The 25119-nt window shown below is 50.7% G+C and overlaps 1 protein-coding gene across 8 annotated transcripts in view; it reads left to right on the forward strand.

The window, feature by feature from the left end:
* The window catches only part of TXNDC16 (thioredoxin domain containing 16), a 51459-nt gene extending 33292 nt beyond the window's left edge, over positions 1-18167 (forward strand). For all 8 annotated transcript variants that reach the window (XM_068947542.1, XM_068947546.1, XM_068947541.1 and 5 more), the window contains 5 exons: positions 6421-6505; positions 11652-11790; positions 12412-12572; positions 14208-14398; positions 15988-18167. In XM_068947542.1, the coding sequence (XP_068803643.1) occupies positions 6421-6505; positions 11652-11790; positions 12412-12572; positions 14208-14398; positions 15988-16265 (854 nt within the window). In that variant the 3' untranslated portion in view covers positions 16266-18167. The remainder of the gene's footprint in view (positions 1-6420; positions 6506-11651; positions 11791-12411; positions 12573-14207; positions 14399-15987) is intronic.
* Positions 18168-25119: the final 6952 nt, after the last annotated feature.

The raw sequence follows: 25119 nt of genomic DNA on the forward strand, positions 1-25119 counted from the left end.
AAAGCCTGTCAAATTTAGTGGAAAACCTAACCTGTTGGTCTCAAAAACCTTTAGACTCTTTTTCCGTGGTTTTCATCAGCTGAACTCCAAAATCTCCCCTTTATTCCACACATAGTCAACTCCACTGTCTGGAGTAACAGAGCTTGTATTAACTCGGATAATAGGATCTCAGACAATATGGGGACTATGAGGCAGATTCTCTGCAAGAAACCAGCCTGGATCTGGCTGGATTTGTGAGCTCAGACTCTTTCCCATACAGAAGAAGTTCATTTCCTTCCAGACTTGCATTGTCCATGGAAACAAGAGCCCTGGAGGCTTCCAGCTGGCTCTGTGTGGAGCCAACTAGATTGCCTCTTCCCTTGGGGCACGCTCCGTCTGCAATCTGGAATGGCATCTGCAGTCCGGGTAACTCAGCCACAGGTGCCAAGGGAGATGAAATACGTGATGCTTTCAAAGTGTGTAACCTGAAGGATATCTGAGTGTCATGCAGCAAGACATGCAAATAGGGCGGAAAAGAGGAGCCAGCTGTTCTGGCACCAAACCCAGGCCTGAACCAGGGAAACCACACAGCTGCTCTTATCAGCCGGCAGACTTGTCTGGAATTTCCAATGATTTTCTCATGGCAAGAATTCCTGCTCTAACCTGGACCAGCACAGCATCATGTCATTATCATTTCCAGTTAAGTGAAACAGAGCAACAGGATGTCCAGTTAAATAAAGCGCTGGGTTTTTTCCAACGCTTACATCAGAACTATATTAAGAAGCCTTTCAGTGGGTCTGAGCTAAAAGAGCTTGTCAGAAAAAATGTAATTAAAATGTGTTACAAAGAGATACATCGTTTTATTAGGACAGTGAATGAGCAGTTCTCTGGAAACTTGGAGAAGAGGAACTTATTTGCTACTCAGAAATTGGAAGCAAACTTGGAAGTAAAACACTGCCTTAAAATGTGCAATAATTCTTTAAAAATTCACCTGTTAATGTTGTAGGGCTTTCCAGCAGTAGTGTAATCTAAGTTGATAAACATTAGCTGTGCATCCCCCAGCACTTTGGAAACAGGTAGGCTGCTTCTGATTTTTGCTGTACGTTGATTTTGTATGGGGCTTTGTGCAAAGACTGTTCATCGATGCGGAAGCCCATGATCAAGCTTAAAATGGGACAGAACATAGGACCAGCATGCCCTATAGCTTGTCTCCAGCAGCAGACATTTAGGAAAAGGGTGTAAGAAATTGGATTTCTTTCCATGGTGAGATGGACCCTGTCTCTGCTAATCAGCAGTTCAGGGTCTTCCTTATCATAGAAATCTTACCCCGACTTTGTGTCTAATAGCTGCTGGTGGCATGATCTGTTGTGAGTTGTATGGCCCCTCTTTGAATCTGTAGATGATGTCTAGAGCATCCTGTGGGCAATGAGTCCTTAAAGGACTTTCGGCAAGGCTGTGTATTTCCTGTTCTCTGGTCCCCGGTGCCCAAGTACTTCATTGGCTTCCAGGTAGGGCTGTGCTAGAAGAAATGGTGTATAATTGTCACTGACTCACTCTGAGATCTCATGTTGTCTAAGCCATCCCCTGGGTCTCAGCAGAAGCAATCAGGCGCGCTTAGCAATATCACAAGTAGAGAAAGGCCACTTGGGAGGAATACAGGGACGTTGTCAGAGCGTGCAGGGATGCGACAAGGAAGGCTAAGGCCCAGCTGGAATTAAATCTGGCAAGGGATGTCAAGGACCACAAGAAGGCCTTCTTCAAATACATCAATAGCAAAAGGAAGACTAGGGAAAACGTGGGCCCGCTGCTGAATGGGGCGGGTGCCCTGGTGACAAAGGATACAGAGAAGGCAGAGTTATTGAATGCTGCCTTTGCTTCCGTCTTCACTGCTAAGGCCAGTCCTGAGGAATTCCAGACCTTGGAGACAAGAGAGGAAGGCTGGAGAAAGGAAGACTCTCCCTTGATCGAGGAGGATCAGGTTAGAGATCTTTTGTCCAAACTTGACATCCATAAATCCATGGGCCCCGATGGGATGCACCCACGAGTGCTGAGGGAGCTGGCGGATGTTATCGCTAGGCCACTCTCCATTATCTTGGAAAGGTCCTGGAGATCAGGAGAGGTGCCTGAGGACTGGAAGAAAGCCAATGTCACGCCAGTCTTCAAAAAGGGCAAGAAGGAGGAGCCAGGAAACTACAGGCCTGTCAGCCTCACCTCCATCCCTGGAAAGGTGATGGAACAGCTCCTCCTGGAGGTCCTCACTAAGCATCTGGAGGACAAGAAGGTGATCAGGAGTAGTCAGCATGGATTCACCAAAGGGAAATCCTGCTTGACCAATCTGATAGCCTTCTATGACAGAATGACTGGCTGGGTAGATGAGGGCAGAGCAGTGGATGTTGTCTACCTGGACTTCAGCAAGGCTTTTGACACTGTCTCCCATCACATCCTCCGAGGTAAGCTCAGGAAGTGTGGGCTAGATGAGTGGACAGTGAGGTGGCTTGAGAACTGGCTGGATGGCCGAGCTCAGAGGGTTGTGGTGAATGGCGCAGAGTCAAGTTGGAGGCCTGTGGCTAGCGGTGTCCCCCAGGGGTCAGTGCTGGGTCCAGTCTTGTTCAATATATTCATCAATGACCTGGAGGAAGGGACAGAGTGCCCCCTCAGCAAGTTTGCTGATGATACTAAACTGGGGGGAGAGGCTGACACAGCAGAAGACTGTGCTGCCATTCAGAGGGACCTGGACAGGCTGGAGAGCTGGGCGGAGAGGAACCTCCTGAAGTTCAACAAAGGCAAGTGCAGGGTCCTGCACCTAGGCAGGAATAATCCCATGCACCAGGACAGGCTGGGGGTTGACCTGCTGGAGAGCAGCTCTGCCGAGAAGGACCTGGGAGTGCTGGCGGACAACAAGGTGACCACGAGCCAGCGAGGTGCCCTTGTGGCCAAGAAGGCCAATGGGATCCTGGGGCGCATTAGGCAGAGCGTTGCCAGCAGGTCGAGGGAGGTGATCCTGCCCCTCTCCTCAGCCCTGGGGAGGCCTCACCTGGAGTGCTGTGTCCAGTTCTGGGCTCCCCAGGACAAGAGAGACATGGCACTCCTGGAGAGAGTCCAGTGGAGGGCTACCAAGATGATTAGAGGGCTGGAGCACCTCTCCTATGAAGAAAGACTGCAAGAGCTGGGCCTGTTCAGCCTGGAGAAGAGAAGATTGAGAGGCGATCTCGTAAATGTGTACAAGTATCTGAAGGGGGAGCGTCAAGAGGATGAGGCCAGCCTCTTCTCCGTGGTGCCCAGCAACAGGACAAGAGGCAATGGGCAGAAACTGAACCACAGGAGGTTCCATCTGAACCTGAGGAAAAACTTCTTCACTGTGAGGGTGACAGAGCATTGGAACAGGTTGCCCAGAGGGGTGGTGGAGTCTCCTTCTCTGGAGATATTCATAACCTGTCTGGATGTGATCCTGGTCAACGTGCTCTAGGTGACCATGCTTGAGCAGGGAGGTTGGACTAGCTGATCTCCAGAGGTCCCTTCCAACCTAAACGATTCTGTGATTCTGTGAAAGCAGAATGGACAATTGCAGCTTAGCTGGAGTAGGTTCAAACCTTCATTCAGGCCACTATAGAGCAGTGTGATACAAAACAAGGTACATACTATGATATCTCCAGTTTCAAGAGATTGTTTTAATTGGAGTTTGCTCTGTGAGTCTGCACTTAAAAATAAGCTCACTTCTGCTTGGTTTGAGACCCCTCCCTTTACCATGCTGTGTGCCTTACACTGTTGTTTATCTGCCAATGTGGTTTCTTACATCACCTAGTAGATTTGGTCATGTAACTGTTCCCTGTGCAGCAAAGATTTTCAGCACGGTTTTAATTTACAGCCACATGGCTGTTACCTTGGGCTGGAAGAAGCCATGTAAATATGCTGCACGTGCTACTAGAGAACATGATTTCATGAGATGCTTTTCGCTGATGCTAGGTGGATGGGGGATTGTGCTTGAATCCTGCCTCTTGAAAACCGTGCAGGACCTGTAGGGAATTAAAACTGTGTCCTCAGAGGTGACTGATTTGGATTCTAGGAAATATTTAAATAGTTGCTTTGGAAGTGCTTCGTATCTGTAGTGGGACTGTGTGAATTTGGGATTTTCTTGCATCAAACTAAGAGACTGTTGCTGTGACCGGTTGAAAAAGAAAGGACAGCATGACTCTGGGTCTGTGACAGATAGTCCCCCAAATGCTGAAAACCAAAAGCGAAGTGTGATAGGGAGGAAAGATCCTAGCTGGGATGACCCTGATGAAATGAATACACCTGGATTCTGCAGAAAACTGCCTTGATTTAGGAGAGAATTCCTGTAGCCAGTGCCTCTTCAGGACAGTGCTTGAACACATGCTTACATCTCAAGTGAGTGTCTAAAGATAAATGCCTGTAAAAGTGCTGTCCTGAGGAATTTTGGATTTAAGCCTGCTCCTTCTGCCTCAGTCTTTGTCCTTCAGTGCACAGGGGTAGCTCAGAATCATCCCCATATCTTTTTTTGTCCAGTAGCTGGGACACTTAACACATTTGCAGAGGTTCTGCTGGTGAACCGCTCTAATGTTCCTAATCAGCTAGTGCTTTGGATTTGTTTTTGCCTCAACACAATCAAGTGACCAAAGACCAAGCAAGTCCCCAAGACCAATGTCAGGCCCATCCAACAGTGTTTTCTCTATCTCATAACCAGACAAGCTCACCAAGCTGTGTCATGAGCCCTGTGATGTGTGTTGCTTCTTACAATGTTTCAACTCTCAGTGAGCCACTCCTAAAGGATCTAAGCTTCTATTTGGAAAGGAAAACAATATGAAAGTATTTTGTAGCCCCTGTGGTTCCAGGGGAGCACGATGGAAAATTTGACTTTGTAGCTGAAAAGCCAGAGGCAAAGGACCAAAAAGTGACCAGTTTTGAGCCAGCCTCAGTTTATTGAGGTCTGAGTCACTGGTCTCCAGTGCTTTGGTTAGCCAATTGCGATATGGTGTTGTATGTTACGAAGAACACTAAATGGTATTTGAATGAGTTTTTATTAAAGTTATAAAAGCAACACATATCGTGCCTGCCTCTAAATTGTAACCTTAACTCTTGGGAAAACCTGACTTCTCCTCAGTGCTTTATTTCTCACTCTCTTGTTGAAAGAGCCTTTTTTGTTGCTTTAAATTGCCTAATTAAGAAAAAGGGGAGGGAGGGTTGAAATCTGCCCTATTTTCAGCCTAGCTTTGGCAGCAGTATTTTTGATCTCTGATCTGTATTTGCTAGACCTGTATTTTGCGAGCTCACCCAATAACGCTTGCATGTTCTCTCAAAGTTTTTCTCTACCCTGGATCCAGCTGCCTAGAACTGAGTATATTTTATAAGGACATAAAACAGCTCTGCAGCCAGCTCTGCCCTCAATCCTCCAGCACTGCCGGATTTAGCTGCGGAGTTGTAAGAGGGCCCCAATCCATTCCTTTTCACTCTGTCCTCTGTATGAGCTCACTGTCTCTGTAAGCGTAGTGACACAGCCTAGCAGCCACTGCTGGAGGTGGATTTGTGCTAGGACACTACTCTTTGAACTGCGACAGCTGAGGTCTTGCATCTGCCCCTCTTCTCTAGTCAGAGTACACTATATCTTCAAGCTTGTTAGCTTTTTGACCCTCCCTATTCTAGTTTGATGCCTGCTCCAGACCCTGCCTATTTGATGTTAGCATTTTCTTCCGTTTCTCAGGCACAAGGTGTTCAGAGCCAGTTTATACCTATCGCCCCCTTGACTGAACACTGACTGTTAGTCTGAGCTTCTTCTCTGGAGCTTAGCTTCCCTCCTTTATTTAGAGACAGCAGCCAGATCCTTGCCTGGCCTTCATTGTGTGGGGATCAGCAAGGCCTGCTTTTACAGTCCTCTTTCCCTGATCATCCATGGAGCCTGTCCCAGTCTAGAACCTGGCTGAGCTACATTGCATACGCTGGCTTAGACCAAAAGACACTTGGGGCAGAGGTTGGGTTATTTACTGGGCACTTAACAATACTCCAGTTAAGTCATCATCAGTCATTTCCAAAAGGTCACGGAGATTTATAAGATTTCTGTTTAGACTTATAACTGGTCTCCTGTTTCAAAGAGCACTTACAGTCTTTAAGTCATTAAAGGAATTTTACTTTCCATCAGTGTCTCTGTCATGCAGGTCCTGGAAACTCAGTGCTGGTGACTAGTGCGTAAATACTACACTCATAAATAGGAACTTTCTCCTGATCCCGCCCTGTCATTGCTGCCAACCCTGCCCTTCCATAGCATGTGGCCATGAGATGCATCCATTTCTCATCAGCCACTAATCCTTTTTTTGTTAGCAGCTGACAGTTTGTTGTGGGAGGGTATTAGGTATGCAGATAAAGTGATTTGTTTTGCAGAAGGAAGCTGACACTTTTCTTTCTATTTATTTATGTATCTGTTTTTTACAGCCAGGGAAGCTTTCATGGAGGCAGGAAACATCTTAAGTGGACATGTAACACTGGGGATGTATTTTGAAGATGATGCCTTGGCTTTGTAAGTTGTTTGTGTTTTCATTCGGTGAGAATTCAAACTGATCTTCATTTTGTGAAAGCCACTGCCTGAAGGAAGTATTACTGGCCCTGCTGAGTTCAGGAGTTCCTTTGCCTGCTGTATCTGAACAGGTTCATAACATCATCTCTTCACAAGATGCCGTGCAGGACAGAAGAGGACCTAGGCTTGCTCTTCCTATTAGGCAGGGACCAGGAAGGTTCGGAGCTGTGATTGCTGCTGCTGGGGTGTGTGTGTGTGTGTGTGTGTGTGTGTGTGTGTGTGTGTGTGTATGGCTCAGCACATACCTGCCCCCAAGCCTCTCTCAGTAGCATTCTGGCTTGCCAGGGTGTCTGCCATGGGCAAAGCTGGCAGCATGGCTATTTTGCAGTCTGCTGCTGTGGAGAACCTTCTGCATTGTCTGTCTTTATCATCAGCCCCGAACAGCTACAAATGACTTAGTCCTGAAGGGAGATTGGTCAGGACCCAGCCAAAGAGAGAAATAGCTCTGACTGCCAGTGATATATTGCCACAGGCAACTCATTTAACCCTGATATGAGCAATCATCTTCCTTCCTGCTGTTCGAGTTCATTCTGAGTATTTACAGTCCTCCAGCCCTGCCAATCCCACATGCCTGTTTTGTGTTCTGTTTGCTAACAGGACCAAACTTATATGGGGGCCTATATGGGGACCAAACTTAAATGGTATCCTCTAGGAATAGCGTGTGAGGAAGAAAAAAAAGTTCTGCCCTTCTCTTTCCATCAGGAAGAAGTGAAGGATTATTGTTTGTCTTTCTCTTCCTCTTTCTGCACTCTGTTTTCCTTCTGTTTCCCTTTAGTCTGCCCAGAAACCGTGAAAGGGCGTGCTGGGGCCAGGGGGACACATAAGGGGATTACTACAAAGCCAGAGATGTAAATTCAAGTCTTGCTCTGATTGTTGTCCCCAGTTGCCAACAGCAGCCAAAAGAGATGCTGCTGCTACTGCATGCTGCTTGTGAATGGTGGCAGGCTTTATCGCAAGGAGTTCTTGGCTAGAGGTGGAGTGGGGATTGGATGTGGGTGCTGGAAACTGGGTTGAAAGCCCTCAAATCAGCACTTTCTACCCATGGAGTTGCTGTGGCGTGCAGCAGACTGCCTTTCTGTAGCACTATGGAAGGCGTTAAACCCGTTCTGTCTCACCCAGCTTCCTTGTGGATGCTCACATCTGGCTGCAAGATGTCTGCAGCTGCCGATCCCAGTGAAGAAATCACCTCTATCCTTTCTCCAATTAATCTCACACTGTATTTTTCTTGAAAGATGTGACCACCCGTTTCCCTCCACTTGGTAGGAACAAGATGTTACCACCATTTGCAAATGGAACTTAGGAGTGGGTGCTCCCTCTTTCTGGAGGAAAAACTGTGGAAGATTATAGCAGCCTTCCTCCTGCAAATATGGTAAAGGTGAAGTCAAGGCCGCCTTTGACCAGTTCCTGAGTGGATAAGAGCACCAACTGCTGGCTTAATTTTAGGCAAAAATTAGAGATAATGGGATTTGAGCATGTTTCAGTCTGTGTACTTATTCCTGAGTTTCACTCCAGCAAGGGGTTAGCTGTTTTGGATCAGACCATTCAGTGCCTACAGATGGAGCTAGATCCAGAGGGGATCTTTAAATTGTTCTAGTATCTCATTTTCATCAGGAATTAGCTATCAAGACAGAGTTAAAAATCTCAGAAGGTCTTTGGACTGTTGTCCAAGTATGGGTCGTAACAGCCATTAATGCAACAACAAATTATTTTCATTAGTTTCTTACAAATGTGCTGCGTCTCTGCTATGTTTGATGAGACACTAAGGCATTTTTGTGATGTGCTTGGAGAATAAAAATGTTAATATCTTGCTACCACATCTCTCTTAACTAAACTGTGCTCAAAGCACCAGCCCTGGTCAGATTTTAGAAGCGAGGCAATGCCAGGCCTATTCATCACCGGAGTGGTAGACCACTGGGTAATTTTAGGTACAGCAGTCAGAACCAGAAGCAGCAGGGTGAAAAACCTGAGCCAAGAGACTGAAAGACTTCTTCCCTGATCATCTCTGCTGAGCTGATAGATGGAAAAAATGAAGGAAGTCGAGGTGATCTTACGAAACAAAAAGACACCAATAGAAAAGATCTATGTTCTATCAGCAACAAGTACAAGAATATACCTCTCTCCTCCTGCTACAGCCGTAGTGCAGAGAGTGCTCCTGTTTAGTTGGAATGGCTCATAACAGTTTACATTGATATTCATTCTGTCAAGTTTGAGTTTTGGCTGCATGAAAGGTGTTTTTAATCGTGATTTGTGGGTGAAGCTACTGTAGATGGTTGTCTTCTCAACTGTAAGTAGAAAGTAAACACTTACAGGAATTCCTTATGCAAGAGTCAGGCTCACTTCCCTTCTTAAGCAAAGCAAAGCTATTCTTCTGCTAAATTCTCAAGGAGGAAATGTTTGTGGCTCCCAAGCCACAGAGAGCTGAGACAGAAACCGTTCTTCTCACATTTCCCTCTACCCAGGGAAGAAGGTTACAAATACACCAAAAATGTTCTTAGTGAAACTATTTGCTCAGCAAACACCTACTCAGTGGGTAACTATGAACAAGGTGTTAAGGAAGAAATGCTTTGAATAAAGTCATTTATTATATATATCCCTGCTATATGAATAGAAAGCTGTCACAAGCAACAATACAACCCGTTGCTATGTATTGGCCACGTTACTAGAAAGACAAGAAGTGATTTCTGGGTAGACTCCTGCTATTAGATGGTGAATGTGTTGGTTTTCTGGCAGTATTAAGCAACTCCCCTGTCTCTTTAAGACTTATGGAAGCTTGAGAGGTAGAAAGTGCCCCTGAAAAGCTTGCAATGTGTGTGTTTTTTCCAGACAGATCTGAGTGTTGTCACAGGGGAAGTGAAAAGTCTAGATATGAGTGAAAAAGCATGGAAATACATTGTCTGCAGTAACTTTCACTTGCCTGGCATCGTGACCGTGTGACCCAAAACACCAAACACCAAGATTTTTAAAGCAAATTTGAACCAATCTCGATCCTATTCAGAACTGTTAAAATAAGCGTCCAAACTGATTTTGCCTGCGCACATCACAGAGGGAAGTGTAACTTGTTGTAGCATGATTTTTCTGTGAGCCGCCTTTCATTAAAAATGACGAGAGTTTGTTCTGCAGTAGGTTGGGGCTGTGTTAGATCTTTCTCATGTGGAAAAAGAAAAGGCGAACCAGATTACTTTTGAAATGGAAATCGAAGGCCTTCTACCTCCCCACCTCCATGACCCAGAATGTCCCTAAGTCACTTTGGGCAGAGATAGGTAGCAAGCCTATCTTAACTTATCTTAAGATTCTTAGTTGTAAAAGAAACCACTCTGTGTATTTGAAAGAGAGGTCACTGTTGTGTGTGTCTGATTTTGCTGTGAGTAATCATGCTGATTTGGAGTTGGTTCATTAAAAGAACCCACGATGGTAGCCGAAGCCAAAGAGCACAGCCTTCCAGTTCAGGTTCCAGTGGGAGCTGAATGAATGAGGGAATCGAGGAAACGGTGGAACATAAACACCAGCAAACTTCAGTTCATGATGTGGCCAGCTGAAAGAGCTCAATGAACTAAGTATGCCCTGTTGTCTGGACACCCTGTTTCCTCAACCCATGGAGGCTGCGGTGGTCCCATTTCTGTAGGTGCTGTACCAAACTACCTGATCCGCCTGAATCTTGAGACTCGTCTTTGGTTCAGTCACGCCATGCTCTGGAGTTAGCAGCTCATAGGACTCAGCAGCTAAGGGCAATAGTTGTGAGCAGAAGCTTCTCCTCAGAGGCCTTGGCAAAGGTTCAAGGCCAACAGCCCTGACTCACCCAACTAACCCTTCCTCCAGCTAAAATCTGGACTTCCAAACAGATTAAGAAACTGCTCTTAGACTTTTTACAGTCTAGGGTGGGTAGTGCTGTTCAGTAATGTGCTGCAGCAAGCCACCTGGCCTGCTCCTATAGCATCTGGACCGTAATCGCCTATCATGGGACTGGACCTACACAGCTGCATCTGATACTGCTGGAACAGTGCTGTCAGGGAGTGGAGAGGGTTTAGCTCTGCATTGTCAAAACATGTCTCACATGTTCTCACTTCCCCAGCAATTCTGGTGTCACAGCCTTTGAAAAAATACCAGCAGGCTTTGAAAAATAAGCTTCAAACACCCCAAAAAACAGTTGAGGCAGTTTCCTTCCTCTGGTCTCACCCTTCCTCCAGGCACTGACATCTGGAGCCTTCAGGACTGAAGTTCCTCTAACTTCCAGAAAGTTGTCCTCCCATCGTGATGTGGCCCGTGCCCTCTCATTGCTCAGACTTCTCCTATTTTTGCTCTTTCTACCTGCTCAGCTTTTCTTTAAATACTCTCAAACCTTTTTACCCGAAGAAAATTGGAGAACGAAGAATAAACTGGTTTCTCTGCTCAGAGAAAGTTCACAGGCCACGCGTGGTCCTGTAGCCTAGCAATGGGCTTCAGCAAAACAGCCCGTGTTTGCAAAACCAAAATTCAGAGGCTAAGATTTAAGCATACAGAGCCCATACGGAGCCCAGCTCGTGTAGGCTGGTGTTCCTCAGGTGGAGTCTAAGGCCTTATGTTTTCCTGCCTTGGGAGACAGTGTAAAATGCTGGGTAGGTATTTGTGCCACCTCACGTTAGGTGTGAACATGGGAGAGAGGCAAGTGCCAGCAAATAGTTTAGACTGTGTTGTTTTAGATTTTTCCTCTTATTTAGGTGTTGATGTTTCTCTGCAGAGGAAAGTGGTGTTTGTGTGTGTGTGTTTGTGCATGTTTAGTGACTGGTGCAAGCTAGGTAAGTGCCTGTTTCAGAAGAGGATGAAGGTACACGTCAGCCACATCTCTCCCCATTGGCTGAAATCTGATCTGGAGAGATGTGGAGAGGGGGCGATGGAAAATGTGATGTGCAGAGCCTGCCCCAGAGGGGAGGCAGTTAGGGTCTGTTCGGGACTATTTCTTCCTGCAGGTGATCTGTGCCTCTAAACACCACCATTTCTCTTCCCCCACATCCCCTTCACCACTTTTAACCCGGAGGATGCCAGCTTTCTGTGCAGCAAGTTCAGTGTGTGCCAGAAGCCCCGTTCAGTTCTTGTAACAATCCCTCTTTTTCAGGTGCCATAAATATGCAGTGTCTCCTCCAGCCCTTCTCCTTGCCAGGAGTAGAGATCAGAGTGTGGAAGGCATAGCTTTGTCCAAACAGAGCGCACAGGACATTGTGCAGATGATCAGATATGAATTGCTGGACATTTTTGTAAGTTTAAAAAAAAAAAGTGTCCTTTTTCTGTTGTGCCCATTTGCAGAAGTGCTGATTTTAATGTGGAGGGGTGCAAAATAACTATGTTTTTTCAGTATTTCTATCGTGTTGAATGGAATTTGTTTTTAACCTTTAACTATGAGTTGGATCAGGCAGGATCTGGACAGGGATCTGTTGTTTGCAGTGTGGTCCTGTGGGAGAAGTCTCTGGAAGTCAGTATATCGACTGGCATGTGCTTATTGCTGCAGACCCATTCTATGGCCTTGGATTGGCCCTTGGGAAGGGCCTCCTTCCTGCCTCTTGCGCACGAGCTTCAGAAGCTAGTTGTAGCCATGCCATGCGGAGCTGAGCTGAGCGTGCCCTGCTTCTCTGCCCACACCTAGGCTTCTGGGATATACAGTTTCTCTTTCAGAGTTGGCTCCTGAAGGGCAGGGTTGTGGATAGACATTTGTGAAGTGCACCAAGATGCCAGCATCCACACTTGTGCTTGTGCTGCTTCTATTCAACATGGACAGTGCAGCCTTGCTCAGCCACTACGCCTGTAAGAACAGGAAGGCTGATTTTTGTCTTACCCTCCTCTCCCTGTAAACCTCAACTTCTTGTTTTGCTCTCTTGCAGCCAGAAATCACAGTGCAAAATCTACCCCAGTACTTGCAACTCGGAAAGCCCTTCCTCATCATGTTTAGCGATGGTGACATTGGTCAAATGGAAAGCAAGGAGATGCTGAAGCTGGCAAAAGGGAGACCCCAGCAAGCATTTGTGACTTGCTGGTTGAACTTGTGAGTGTACAAAAGCCTCTGTTTCTTTCCATTACCTCACTCTCAGCATTTCAGGGTAAGAGAACACTGAGTCTGCAATTACTCAAAACACTATCTAGCTGGTAATGTGATTATTCAGTCTGAAATCATAATGAGTTGGGAGTGCAAATCATTTAGCAATGATTCAGTATGTATTCTGGGCAGCTGCAAAGTAGCACCACAAAGTAAAATTAGTAAAATTTTAATGATGGCAGAAATAATTTTTAGCAGGGTAAAGTATTTTCAGGGCTATTGCATGGTAGCTTGGCTCTGGAGTTTTTTTATTTTTGTCACACATGGGAGAAAAAAGTAAATTTGCACCTCTTGAGTGTCTTAAAGTGATTATTTTGTTGGCAATTAGAGGGAAGCACAAATTGTTGATTGGGGGAAAAGAAAGTTTTCAGATGAAAGGGCATCTGGAAGAAGCACCATAAGTCAAACTTAGAAAATAATCAAGAAACAAAACAAGTACAGGAGCTAAGAAGTAAAAGAAATTGTAGGAGAGGGAATTTTTTTTAATTTCTCCCCTCCCTAGTGCATTTTCAATTTTTAATCTCCAATTATTTTGCCAAAGCCCAGAGACACCTCACTGACTTAATCATAATGCGCTTCAAAGTCTGGGAACCATCTAGCAGCGTGGGCAGAAGTTTACTAACGGGGAATGCACATGTTTTAAAAGAGAGGACGGTTTGTTTGCCAGTAATATGCGAGAAGTAAGAGCCCCTGGAACTTCCCCGCCTACACATCTGCCTTTGTTCTCCTTTACTGAAAAAAAAAAAAAAAAAAGAACGGGTCTTTTTAAGGACAAAAGAGCATTTCCACAAGAGAAGGCAGAATATGGCTAGTGGCTTTGAAAGGATAACATAATCCTAGAAGGAAGACCACATTCCCATAGTGAGGGCCAACTCAGAGCCTGTGCAGCGCTCAGCCTGAAAATAGTACCTAAAGGACTCATCATCTTCCTGTACTTGTCCTCTCCCCATCTCAGTCAGATGTCCCTTTCTGTTTCTGCCTGTGTCACTTGGGGGCGTTGCCATTTCAACTGCCTGTCTCTTATCTACTAGCTGTACAAAACCACCCTGTGGCTGGCAAGGAACAGGGCTGCATGAGCACACCCTGCTGTATTAGCTCGTCATATCCCTTTTGTCTGCTGTTGACTTGTTGCAGCTGCAGGGTGGTGACAGTAGCTGGGCTGGGGGGATCTGGTAGTGTTTCCAGCCAGCATTTCTGTTTGCAGAGAGAACAGCCAGGCTTGGTGGGGGCTAACCATGGTGGGGTCTGCTGGACATACGTCATTCCTGTTTCACCTGCTCTTAAAAATTTCTGATGGAGGAAATTTCACACCCTCTTACAGAATTTGTCCTAGCTGTTCCTGGTACTAGAGGACTTCTTTACACATCTAATCTGCTGTCTACTCACTAGCCGTTAGAGTTGGCTAATTGGCTTTTTTGACTCATTCAGCTCCTAATGCTGCTGTTTCTACAGCTGTCCCGTGGACAAAAGTTGAGCTCATGTGCTTTGCTGGATGTGGCCAAGGGCTTTGGTGCTTGCTTGGCTCTCATTCGTGTTGTGCTGCCGAAGTGCTGGTCAGCAAGCTGAATCTCATCTTCTCCACAGAAAGAACACCCCTGTGGGCCACGGAATCCTGAAGGCATATTTTGCCACCTTGCCTTCGTTGCCTGTTCTTCTCTGGGTGAACCTTCACACGGGGGGTCAGGTATTCAAGTTTCCGCCAGACCAGTCTGTCACTGAAATGAACATCTTGTCTTGGCTGGAGAAGCTAAAAGAAGGACTGGAGATTCCCAGCAGTAAGTGGACAAGCTTTTGTAATGTTCCTAAGCACGCACTGTTAGCTCCTGATCTGTTTATGAGAAGATGTTACGTGCAATAAATTGTCTGTCCCGGAATTTAATGATGGAAAAAATAGCTATTCTAAGTTTGAGTTGGAGAAGTACAAATAGTCCGGCCAGAACAGAATACCCATATTCACGAGTTTGCTTCAGGACTGTTTAATGTTCAGAGCCAAGCATGAATAGCTCTGAATCGACATCTCTCCCCTATAATAATCCCCAAGCCTAGCTGTGCTCTCCCACTGCTGAGAGCTGACCTTTTGAAACAAGGCTTACTAACAAAAAATCTTCTGACTCTCGGTTGTCAGCATAAGAAACAGATGCTCTGTAGGTCTCTCCTAACATTTTTTTTTTTGATAGGACAGTGGAAGGAAGCTGATGCTTTGTTGTGGTCGTTGGGACATACGGAGTTGACTTGTGTTGTGACGCTTTTCACTATGTCTATCCTCCCTTGATCAGTCCGCTGAAACTGGAGGAAGGCAGCATAAATATGCCTTCCTAATATGTTATACGTGGTCATAAGGTGCAACAGAAGGATTTGGGAGCTGCAGAAAATCCAAAATGGCTGGGAGAACCCTGTGAGGAAACATCACCATGTGCTTGTCATGTATACCTTGCCACTGGCCACTGTCCGTGCCAGGATCCTGGGCAGATGGACCCCAATCTCGCCCCCAGTGAGATTTGTAGGCCCTGGGGCTCGAGGGGCTCCTTGAAAAGGTGGCACAGAGCACTCCATGTTGGGTCTGGCTCTGAGTCTGTTCTGGGAGAGCCTCCCCCTTTGCTGTAGGGACACAAGCCCTCCTAGGCTACAGTTAGCCTTTGGGAACACACAGATATATGGCTGATGGCTGGCTGGTGGCTAAGCCCCTTCTAGCCAGCCAGCCACCCTCCCCCACCTCTTTCCATCTCCACTGCTAAAGGCATCTGACTGTCATTTAGGTATCTAGTTAGGGAGACATCCCCAGCTTTCTGGGGTGTCAGAGGGGTGCGTTGACCATTGGGCAGCGCTCTTCACGACCAAAGGGCAGTACCAGCCAGTACAGCCTCCTTTTTCAAGCTTCTAACCACTGTGAACTGTGTTATCAATCTTAAAAGCAAAAACTGAAGAGCATCCTCATTTAATGGGACTGCTTCCTCTCTGGATAGACAGCAGTCTCCCCTCACTCCTAATGGTAATGCTCTGTCATTGACACTGTTATTTGAGGCCTGAATGAAAAATTCACCCACTGGTGGAGAGAGGCAGAGTGTTACACCTTTTAAACTTCACAGTTTGGGTCTCTGAGGATGGAGGAACCAGCTTCTGAGGAGCTGAGCTTTGGCTGGCTCCAGTAAATATTAATTCACCTGCGGTTGGTTTGACTTGAGTGGCAGTGTTAGATGCGGAGAAAAAAAGAGTGACCTTTAAGAAAAGATCTTTAGTTTTGCATCTGCTGGAAGAGTGAAAAAGCCCTAATTTCATTGAAATGAGAATGTCTGTGAAGTGGGTTGCCTAGAGGAGACATTACAGCCTTGTAACTTGTTAACATCTGACTGTATTCACTCCTCAGGTACCTTATCTGAGGAAGACTGGAAACCACCCCTTCCTGCTTACAATTTCCTCCAGATGATGGAGACAACAGTGCCTGAGTTCACCCTCCACACCTACAGCCGTGAGGACACGCAGGAGCAGCAGCAGGCAGAAAGCTCTGAAGAGAAAGTCACAGTCAGAGAGGAGCAGCTCGAGGAGTCCGGGGTGAAAGCAGAGAAAGCCCAGTCCCCTGGGAGGGACCTGCGAGGGACAGCCCCAAGGCTGACAGGAAGGGAAAAGAGACATAGTGAGTTGTGAGAACTAGACATCTCCCTATGGCAAATAGTGAGAGGCTATAGGACGGTGCCCAGAGAACTGTCTCGCTGTCTCAGTCCTCTGTGAGCTCTCTACAACAGCGAAAGAGAGGTGGTTCTAGCAGTCAAATTAGTGGTGAAGGGATAAAACAGCCCTTAAGTTTCAGTTTAAAGGCAAATTCCTCGGTTGCAGTGTGTCAGCGCTTCTCCCATACCAGTGATTTCTGGTACCAGCAATGTGTTTGTTCAACATATAACTTGGCCCTCCTATATGCTGTTCCTGTTGCATTTCATGGTAAATCATGACAGCAGATCTGCATGGAGATTGCTGGGAAGGAGTTCTGCCTGCTTGGTAATTAGTGGAAAGGCAGCGTGAGCTCACTTTTCTTGCTGAAGGCTTGTCTGCACAACAAATGATGCTGGAGAAGTTGAATCAGCACAGCCCAATCCCTGTGCCTCTCTATATCTCCCAAAGATGCTTTGGTTACCTCTGAGCAGGAAGACTGTGAGTGATTCCAGGATAAAGAACAGTTCTCTCACCTCGGCTCCACCGGAGGCATTACTGAAATATCTGTGTCAGCAAGTTCTGCCCTCAAGAAATAGTTAAATCTGCAGAGAAACTGTGTGTAGCTGTGAAGGCAAACATAACGCTCGCTCCGTGGCTGCAGTGTTTAAACTGGCACACAGTTGTGTTTACACCTGAGCGTGGTGAACTGAATTCATGAGCATGTTCCTTCTCAGGCGTAACAGGAGAATCTGGCCGAAGTGATTTTATTATGAGGTCCAGAACTCAGGTCATCACATCAGCCGTGAACACCCAGAACAAGTACACAAAATTTGCCAGCAAAGCTCAAGGACAGGTGGATTGGAAGATGGCTTTGCTCAATGCTGGCATTTTCTTGGTAACGAGCCCAGGGGGTTATTTGCAGCCTTTGTTCCTTTTCTTTGTTCTCAGTGACAGTAGCGAGGTTAGTTTCATCTGAGCTGAGGACGGTGCAGGGAATGAGGCCTGCAGAGAGATGAGCGCTTTAGAAATGAGGAGAGGGAGATGAAGGGCAGGGCTGTCAGTGTTGGGGACAGGCTCTTGCGACCTGGGATGGAGCTGTGTTTCACATCCTCGTCTAGACTGGGAGATTCAGTGCCTGGGGAAGCAGCATTCTGGCCTTTGCTCATATTCCTGGGACAGCAAAAGGTCTATAATTCCTTGGTGGAGGGCCTGACCCTGCAGGACAGCTCTCTTGAGCACTGGATGTGGTCTGGGTATTTGGAGGGTATTTGGAGGGAAACTTTGTCTAATCTCGCTAATGCCCACGACAGTCTTCCTATTGCCTTCAGTAAGCACCTGCTCTGTTCCAGAACGCCACTGAGCTATGCCAGGAGGGTTGGATCCTCCTTCTCCTCATGGCTCTAAAGTTAGTGGCAAGGGAAAAAAAAAACATATTAAGGAGCTGCTGGGAGCATTGTGAAGTCTTTCTCATTTTGCAAGCAGCCCACCTGGTGGGATTATTTTGCAATTCCCAGAAAGAGACCATCAGTCTTGGGCTCTCTCTGAAGCCCCTAACTGAAACAGGCCATGTGTGGACTTAATGTCAGGCTTAGAGCCAAAATATATGTATTTAAAGTGGTAATCTATAGTATGCAGATCAGAGTCTGTCATGCAGCTGAATATGCCTCAGAGAAGGAGTAGATCAGTGAGGAAACAGAACCTCTGTGAGTTCCCGTCATTCCTTTGCTGCGTAAGGTCTTTATACAACGCTCCACAAGTTGTAGGTAGGTCATTTCCAGTATTGTCTCTGGTGATATGACTGGTGCATTCCCTGTTACCGCATCACTCTCCCACTTTGTGCACATGAAGTGTGGTCTCTGAGATTATAATAAATTTCTTAAATAAACTATCTCTAAAGTACATTTAATCTGCATCTGTTTTGGTTGTGACAGCACTGCAGTGAGTGGATTGTCTGATGTGCTGGACCGGGATGTTCAGGGTTGGAAGCACACTTACAGGAATGGCTCCCTCAGTCCACTGCAGTTCATAAGCAGAAACACTGCTTAAGCAGGTTTTGTGCAGTATGAGGAGTGTTCCCGGATCCCTGCTGTTCTTGGCTGCACTTCATCTTTCCTTACAGACCTTAGCCGTGCAGTGCCAGAGCAGAAGCCTGTCACTAGGGGTCAGTGCCACATCTCAGTTACGCCTGGGCAGAATTTTTCCAGGGGAAAAATTGCTACCTCTGATAGTGCTACTTCATTGATCCTGGAGGACTGTGGATGCAGGCAGCAGGTACCCAGTGAGATCGCAAAGGGATGTTCATGCCTGGGGGGTGAGGGGGCGCCTGCTTCTCGGGGCAGTGGCTATAGCAAGCCTGAAGGGCCAAGGACTCCCAGCTCTGCTGGGTTCAGCTCCCACATCAACAGCAGGGTCCTGAGGCCCCGAGAATCATGGCGGGTTTGGCAGCGCCAGAAGCTGCGAGCCAAGCTGGCAGGTCCCTGTGCCTGGGAGTTGCAGGTGCCTGCCATGACTCGGGGAAGAGATGCGCTTGTCCGTGTCTCACTGCTCGTAGCATTAAACTGGCCAGCAGCTGTTTTACAGAGCTGCTGACTCCGAGCATGGATGTAGGTCAGGGTCTCAGATCGTAGTAGGCTGCATGGGCTTGACTCCGAGTTTGTTTGGCTGGTTTTTTTTGAAATACAAAATGTCTTTTTAATTGTGTAGCACAAGCACGCAGTTAGGGTGTGGAGGAAACCTGTCAGGGTGTATTTGTGCCAGGATATGTATATATAGAGAGAAAATGCTACGAACAGTGGGAACAGTTTGATTGTAGTCTACATCTTACAGCACTCACATCTGCTGGAAGAAACAGTCCTGCATGGTGTTATTTTTAATAGCTGTGACTCGGGGGGTATAGAGCAATGTGAAGAGAAATATTGAATGAGTGCAGTCAGTGTTTATGGCCTTGAGTGAAAAGAGAGTCCAAGGAAGAAGAGCTCTTGAGTCCTGATGAGCAGCTGCGAGGCACAGAGTGAGTCCCACCAGGCTTGACAAGATGAACCCTTTCCTGCACGCACTGCACATCAGGGAAATGGAAGGAGGCCAGCAATCTGTGCAGAACTGCATGCGTATCTACAACTTCTTTGTGTCTCAGCACATATTGATGTTAAAGAGAGACAAGATCACAATGAACGCTGATGCTATCAGCTCCTTTTTCGACCATTTAGCACAAAAAACAAGTCAATTTGAGTAAACCACGGCTTTGTCTCCTGAGATGGTGCTAGTGAGGTGCATACTGATCTGAAGAACTGTTAGATTTCCTCACTGATGCAATATCTACTGTTTATGGCTTCATACAAAATTCTACTTTTGGCTGTACTTTTCTTCACCAATATGAGAAAGCTGGACTTTTACATGTACTTCTGTTTGAGAGTCTTTCAGGGGATGTTTAAATGACAGTGATCGATCAGAAGATAAAATTACGGTATACAAAAAAGAGGATTATGTGATTGTCCTTAACAGCAAGAAAGCTAGTTCACTGTCCAAAATGATATAAAATTCTCTGTATGCTGTGATCTGACTGGTACCCGTGAGGACCCATCACTGTTGGTTAGGAATGAGAAAAGCTTGCTGCAGCAGTGCTTGCTGCCAGAGCTAAGGTCACATTTAGACTGCGTGTTGTGTTTTCCATGCTTAAAGGGCTTACAGAGAAACGGTTAGGGAGGGTGCCCTGGGCTGTTGCTTGGCCAAGTGGCGCAGGACTGAACTGCCTGAACGCCCTGCAGACTTGGACACAGGACTGAGGTTCCCTTTCGGCCTGCCGCACTGAGATCTCTGTGCCAGCTGACTCAGGAGCCCTGCACCTTCCCACCTGCTCTCGTTGATGTCTTTGCTGGATGGTTTCCAAGCCGTGGGACGTTGGGAAGTAATCACATTGTTTCTCCCGGCTCTCTGGCCCTGCAAGCAAACCTCAGCTTTTCCCTGGATGGTCTCAGTCCTTGTGGTGGAAGGTGAATTTTCCAAATGGGCTGTCCTCTGCCTCTCCCAGTCTCAGTGCCCCGAAACACTGATGGCCCCAGTCCCTCCTGGTCAGCATCGCTCCGTGGCCAGGCTCTCCATGTGGCTGCGCAATAGGGATATAGCTGCGTGAGGGCGAAAGCTGAGGCTGCAGCAGAGAGGAGGCACGCGTGAGAGTTTGTCACCTCCTGGAGTGACCCCTCGGCAGTGGGAAGGGACAGAGAGGGGAGGCTGTGATGGATGCAGGAGCCAGGCATGTGAAGGACACATTCGCCTGCGCACAGGCAGCCGCCGTGCCAGCAATCCCTGGCAGTAGCATCGCCAGGATGTGAACCAGGACAAGACCTGCCGGGCTGGCTCGAACCTCTTGCGGTTGCCGGTGCCTGGTGCCATGCAGGGACAGAACGTCTGGTGCGGCCGGGTGCAGGAGGGAGGAAGGAGGTGGTGGGGAGCAATTGCTTCATCCAGTCTGGCTGTTTGGCCCGGTCCAGCCTGGCAGAGGTGGTTTCCCAGCCGCCAGCCTGCAGGGCAGGTTCCTCTCCAGCAGGGCTTGGCTGTGAGCCCTCCCGCAGAGCAGCCTCAGGAATGCACTCTGCACCCTCCCCTGCCTGTGGGACTTTCCCGGCAGCGAAGGAGCCGCGGTGGCCGGGTGAGAGCGAAGCTGGGGCCCTCTCCAGAGTTACTGGGTGAGGCAACTCTTCTGCCACGGCTTTCTCTGCAGTCGGCCTGGGCCAGAGGGGCTCGAGGCAGGCAGCTGGATGTCGAGACGGGATCTCAAAGGGGTGATACAAACCACCCTGGTCCCCTGGGGCTGCGATCCCAACACCCGTGGCATCGCAGGGTTGACACCGCCAGACCCAAACCCACTCCGCCAGGTCACGCGATGCCTTCGCTCCCTGCCCAGCGAGGGGAGGAGAGGCTGGCGCAGTGCAGGGCCCGTCAACCAGAGCGATCCGGGAGGCGCCTGGAGACGGGCACGCGTTTGTCCCACACCAGGGTGGGAAGGGAAGCACTTGGTACAGTGCTGGCACGGCAGAAGATGGGCAGAGGAGCTGTGCTCATGTAGATCCGGGGAAGGGAGGGCGCGGGGCAGGATGGAGCTGGGATATGAGATAACGGGTGCCCTTCAGGCAGGCTGGATTTCCTTGTTGCACAGGGTGGTTCTTCCGCCTGGCTCTTCCATTGCTAGAAATGCAGCGGTGCTCCAGAGCGAGCCCCGGGGAGAGCCCAGCGGGCAGCTAGGAGCCGGCCCCCGACCCCACACGCCCGGTGGCAGCTTGCAGGGTGGCTGAGACGGGCGGCTCCTTGCCCTGGCTCCCTGCTCCTGGCCTGGGCAGCTCCTGGGGCTCGGGCACGGCTGGCTCCTTCCTCCCGGAGGTGGCACTCTGGATGGAGACGGGACTGAGCAGCCCGAAGCGGCCGTCATCCTGCTGCAGACTGAGCACGGCGTGCGAGGGGGCAGGTAACCTCCGAGGGCTGCCTTTTATTTTGTGATAACCTGCCACCAGTGCAGGTGACCTCTTCTCCTAATGCCTTCTCTGTGTTTTCCCTTCCCAACGTAAAGAAGGGATGTCCTTCTCCCTGCCCCGTCTCCCGCTGGGATTACACCACAGCTGAGGTGTCCCGCTCTGTCCCCAAGCTGCCGTCCGTGCAGGGACCTCGCTGCTCTTGCAGGATGGCTGTCATGGCCACTGGGTAAACTCAGAGGAATGGGAGATCCGGCTGGGAGAAGAACAGGATTTCCCGCGGAAAACCCTCCGTGGCATCTTCCCACCGCCCCGAGTGCAGGATCAGGTCGGGGCCAGAGGGGTCCCCCGGGGTGGGACGGGAGCGCAGGTGGCGCGTCCCCTGCCACCGCCTCACGGGGCTCATTGTTCATTGTTCCCGCTTGGCTCGGCGGAGCCGGCGCGGGATCGGAGGCGATAAGGGAGCAGAGGGCACCGCTCCGCTTCCTGCTCGCCGGCACGTTGCTTCCCCGCTCGCTCAGCCTCTCCTTGGGTAAACGCAGCGCTTCCCCTCTCTCGGAGTTTGCTCTGCTGCCCTGCAGACCTGCGCTCATCCAGCCTGGCGCGGGGCTCTCAGAAAACAGCCCCGCTCTATTAATAGCCCACGAGGGTTGCCAAACCCCTTCCGTGTGTCGAAAGACCAGCTGTGGCCGCAACACCGTGATTCAGCCCTCGGTGGTGACACCCGGGCCGGTTCCCCGGCAGGGCCGTGCTGGGAAGGCTCCAGCGTCGCGCCAGCCCGGGGCTCTGTCGGCGTGGTTTGGAGGTGGGGAAGGGCCTCTGCTCCGTCGGCTGGGGATTTCTTGGCTTGTTCGCAACACAAATAATCGTATCGCCAAGCGCAGTGCTGTTCTTCTGCGATGGCAGTGGCCCAAGCCCGCGGGCTGGCCTCCCTGGGCTCTTCACAGGCGTCCTCAAAGAGCGGAAACCAGGAAGCGCGGTGGGGCCAGAGACGCCGACGGGCTGCTACGGGCTCCTCGCGCCCGGGGCTGAAGTGGGCTCCTGCGGGAGGAAAACCGCCGTGTCCCTCAAGCCAGCCTTGCTCCACGACTTCGTGCTGGGCCTGCCTGGAGGAAAGCGGAGAGCAGAGCCTCTGCAGGCAGCGCGAGCTGGCGTCTCCTCGGACGCCCTTGAGTCTTGAGCTTTGGGGCCTTCTCTCCGCCACCTGGGCTCAGTCGTGAATTCGGAGGACGAGGTGACCCGGGGAGATGGTGGTGGGCTCTGACCACCCTGGATCGTGGTGGGTGGGAGAAGCGGCCCGTGGGGAGAGGTGGGACCCCAGCCACGGGGCTGCCCCTGGGCGCAGGCGATGGCCGCAAGCTGGATGCCCCAGCTTTCGGCAGCGGCGAGCAGAGGAGGGGAGCCCCGGCTGCGAGCGGGGCCGGGCGCTAACACCGAAGCAAACGTTTGGAAAGGCAGTTACTGCCCAAAAGCAACGGCGAGTGTTTCCAGGGGCAAAGCCGGAACGATGCCCGCAGGCAGCAGGCAGAGCGCCAGGCGCAGGGGAGCCGCCAGCCCGGGGAAGAGGGGCAGCGCCCAGCCCTTCCTGGCCTCCAGCCGGCGCGTGGGGGCCGTGGGCCTCCCCTTGGCTGAGCTTTTCAGGGCCACCCCGTCCGCCTGGACCCTGCAGCCACGGAGGTAAAAAGCAGCATCTCTAGGTCGGCGCACGGATGCGGGGACCTGGGTGCCAGCAGCCGGGCTCCTGGGGAAAGCGGAGCGCGTCGCTCACAGCGCCGGGGGGGGGGCCGAGATTTCACCCCCGTGCCGAGGCAGCGGCCATCGATCTGGGTCCCTTTGCAGCTATCGGAGCTCGGACCCCGCTGCTGGTGCATCCCGATTCCTCGGGGCCTGGGAATTGCCCTGAGCCGGGGGCAAGGGGTTGCTGGGGGGGGGGGGCTCATAGGGGCACGGGGATCCCGGCACGGTCGTGCTCCGAGGGAGCATTGCACAGCCGGCTGGCTGCCCCTGTGTGGCCGGTGCTGTCCCCGAGTGCCCGGGCAGCCCGCCGGCCCCAGCCGGCTTCCGCTCTGCCTGGCCGCCCGAGGACGCGGTCCCGCAGTCCCGACCCCGCACCGCTATCAGGCGCCCGAGACATCGCGATCCGAATTCTCGGCGGCGGCGGCGACGACGTGCCCGGAGCGAGGACCCTGCCCCTTCCGTACCCGTCGCTGGGGTTTTCAGCTTTCCAAACTTCCCTCGCGCTAAAAGCCCCGCTCCTCTCCCCAAACCGGCGCCGGCGCCCTGGCAAGACCGCGGCTCCCCAGGGGAAGCGGCCCGTCCCAGGCCGAGCGGCGTGGGAACGGCCGAGCCTCAACCTGCCCGCTGCGCTCCGCGGCGGGACCGTGCCGGCCGGCACCGGCGTGACGCCGAGGCCAGCGAGGGCCACCGCGGGGGACAACCGTCCCCCCGAACCGTCCTGGTCAGGGAGGAGGCAGCAGTCGCGTGCGAAACCCCTGGCAAAGCAAGCGGGGGACGGTTTTATGTCGGCCGCAAAGCCGAGCGGCGCCTTTGCCGTCGTGCCGCGGCCGGGGGCGTCCGCAGCTCCGTCCTGCCGCCGCGAGCCCTTCTCCCGTTTCCCCCTGCATGGCGCCTTGAACGAAGCGGGTGGTAGAGGAAACCCCCCCCCCCGCCGCCGCTGCCGTTTCCAGCTCGCCGGGTCCCTCGGGCGACGCAGCCCCGGCGGTGACGCCGCGCCGGGGGGAGGCAGCCCGGCTCTCCCGGCCGCTGCGCTCCCCCGCGGGCACAGGGACCCCCCTTAGGAGCACTGCGGGCTCTGCGAGGACGGAGACCCCTCCAGGACCCCCTACAAGGACAGGGACCCCACAGGGACCCCTATGAGGGACTCCAGGATCCCATTGCAAAGACGGGAACCCCCTGCAAGGACAGGGACCCTTTGCAAGGACAAGGGACCCCACAGGGACCTCCTGGGGGGACAGGGACCCCCCCTGGGAGGACAGGGATCCCCTGGGGGGACAGGACCCCATAAGGGCCCCTTGGGAGGATAAGGACCCCTTGGAAGGACAGAGATGCCACAGGGGCCCCCATGAGGACAAGGACCCCCTGGGAGGACAGAGACCCCACAGGGGCCCCCTGGGAGGACAGGGGCCCCCTGGGAGGACAGAGACCCCACAAGGACCTCCTGGGAGGACAGGGACCCCCTGGGAGGACAGAGACCCCACAAGGACCTCCTGGGAGGACAGGGACCCCCTGGGAGGACAGAGACCCCACAAGGACCCCCTGGGAGGACGGGGACCCCCTGGGAGGACAGAGACCCCACAAGGACCTCCTGGGAGGACAGGGACCCCCTGGGAGGACAGAGACCCCACAAGGACCTCCTGGGAGGACAGGGA

The sequence above is a fragment of the Struthio camelus genome, chromosome 5 (assembly GCF_040807025.1).
Source record: "Struthio camelus isolate bStrCam1 chromosome 5, bStrCam1.hap1, whole genome shotgun sequence".
NCBI classification, from domain to species: Eukaryota; Metazoa; Chordata; class Aves; order Struthioniformes; family Struthionidae; genus Struthio; species Struthio camelus.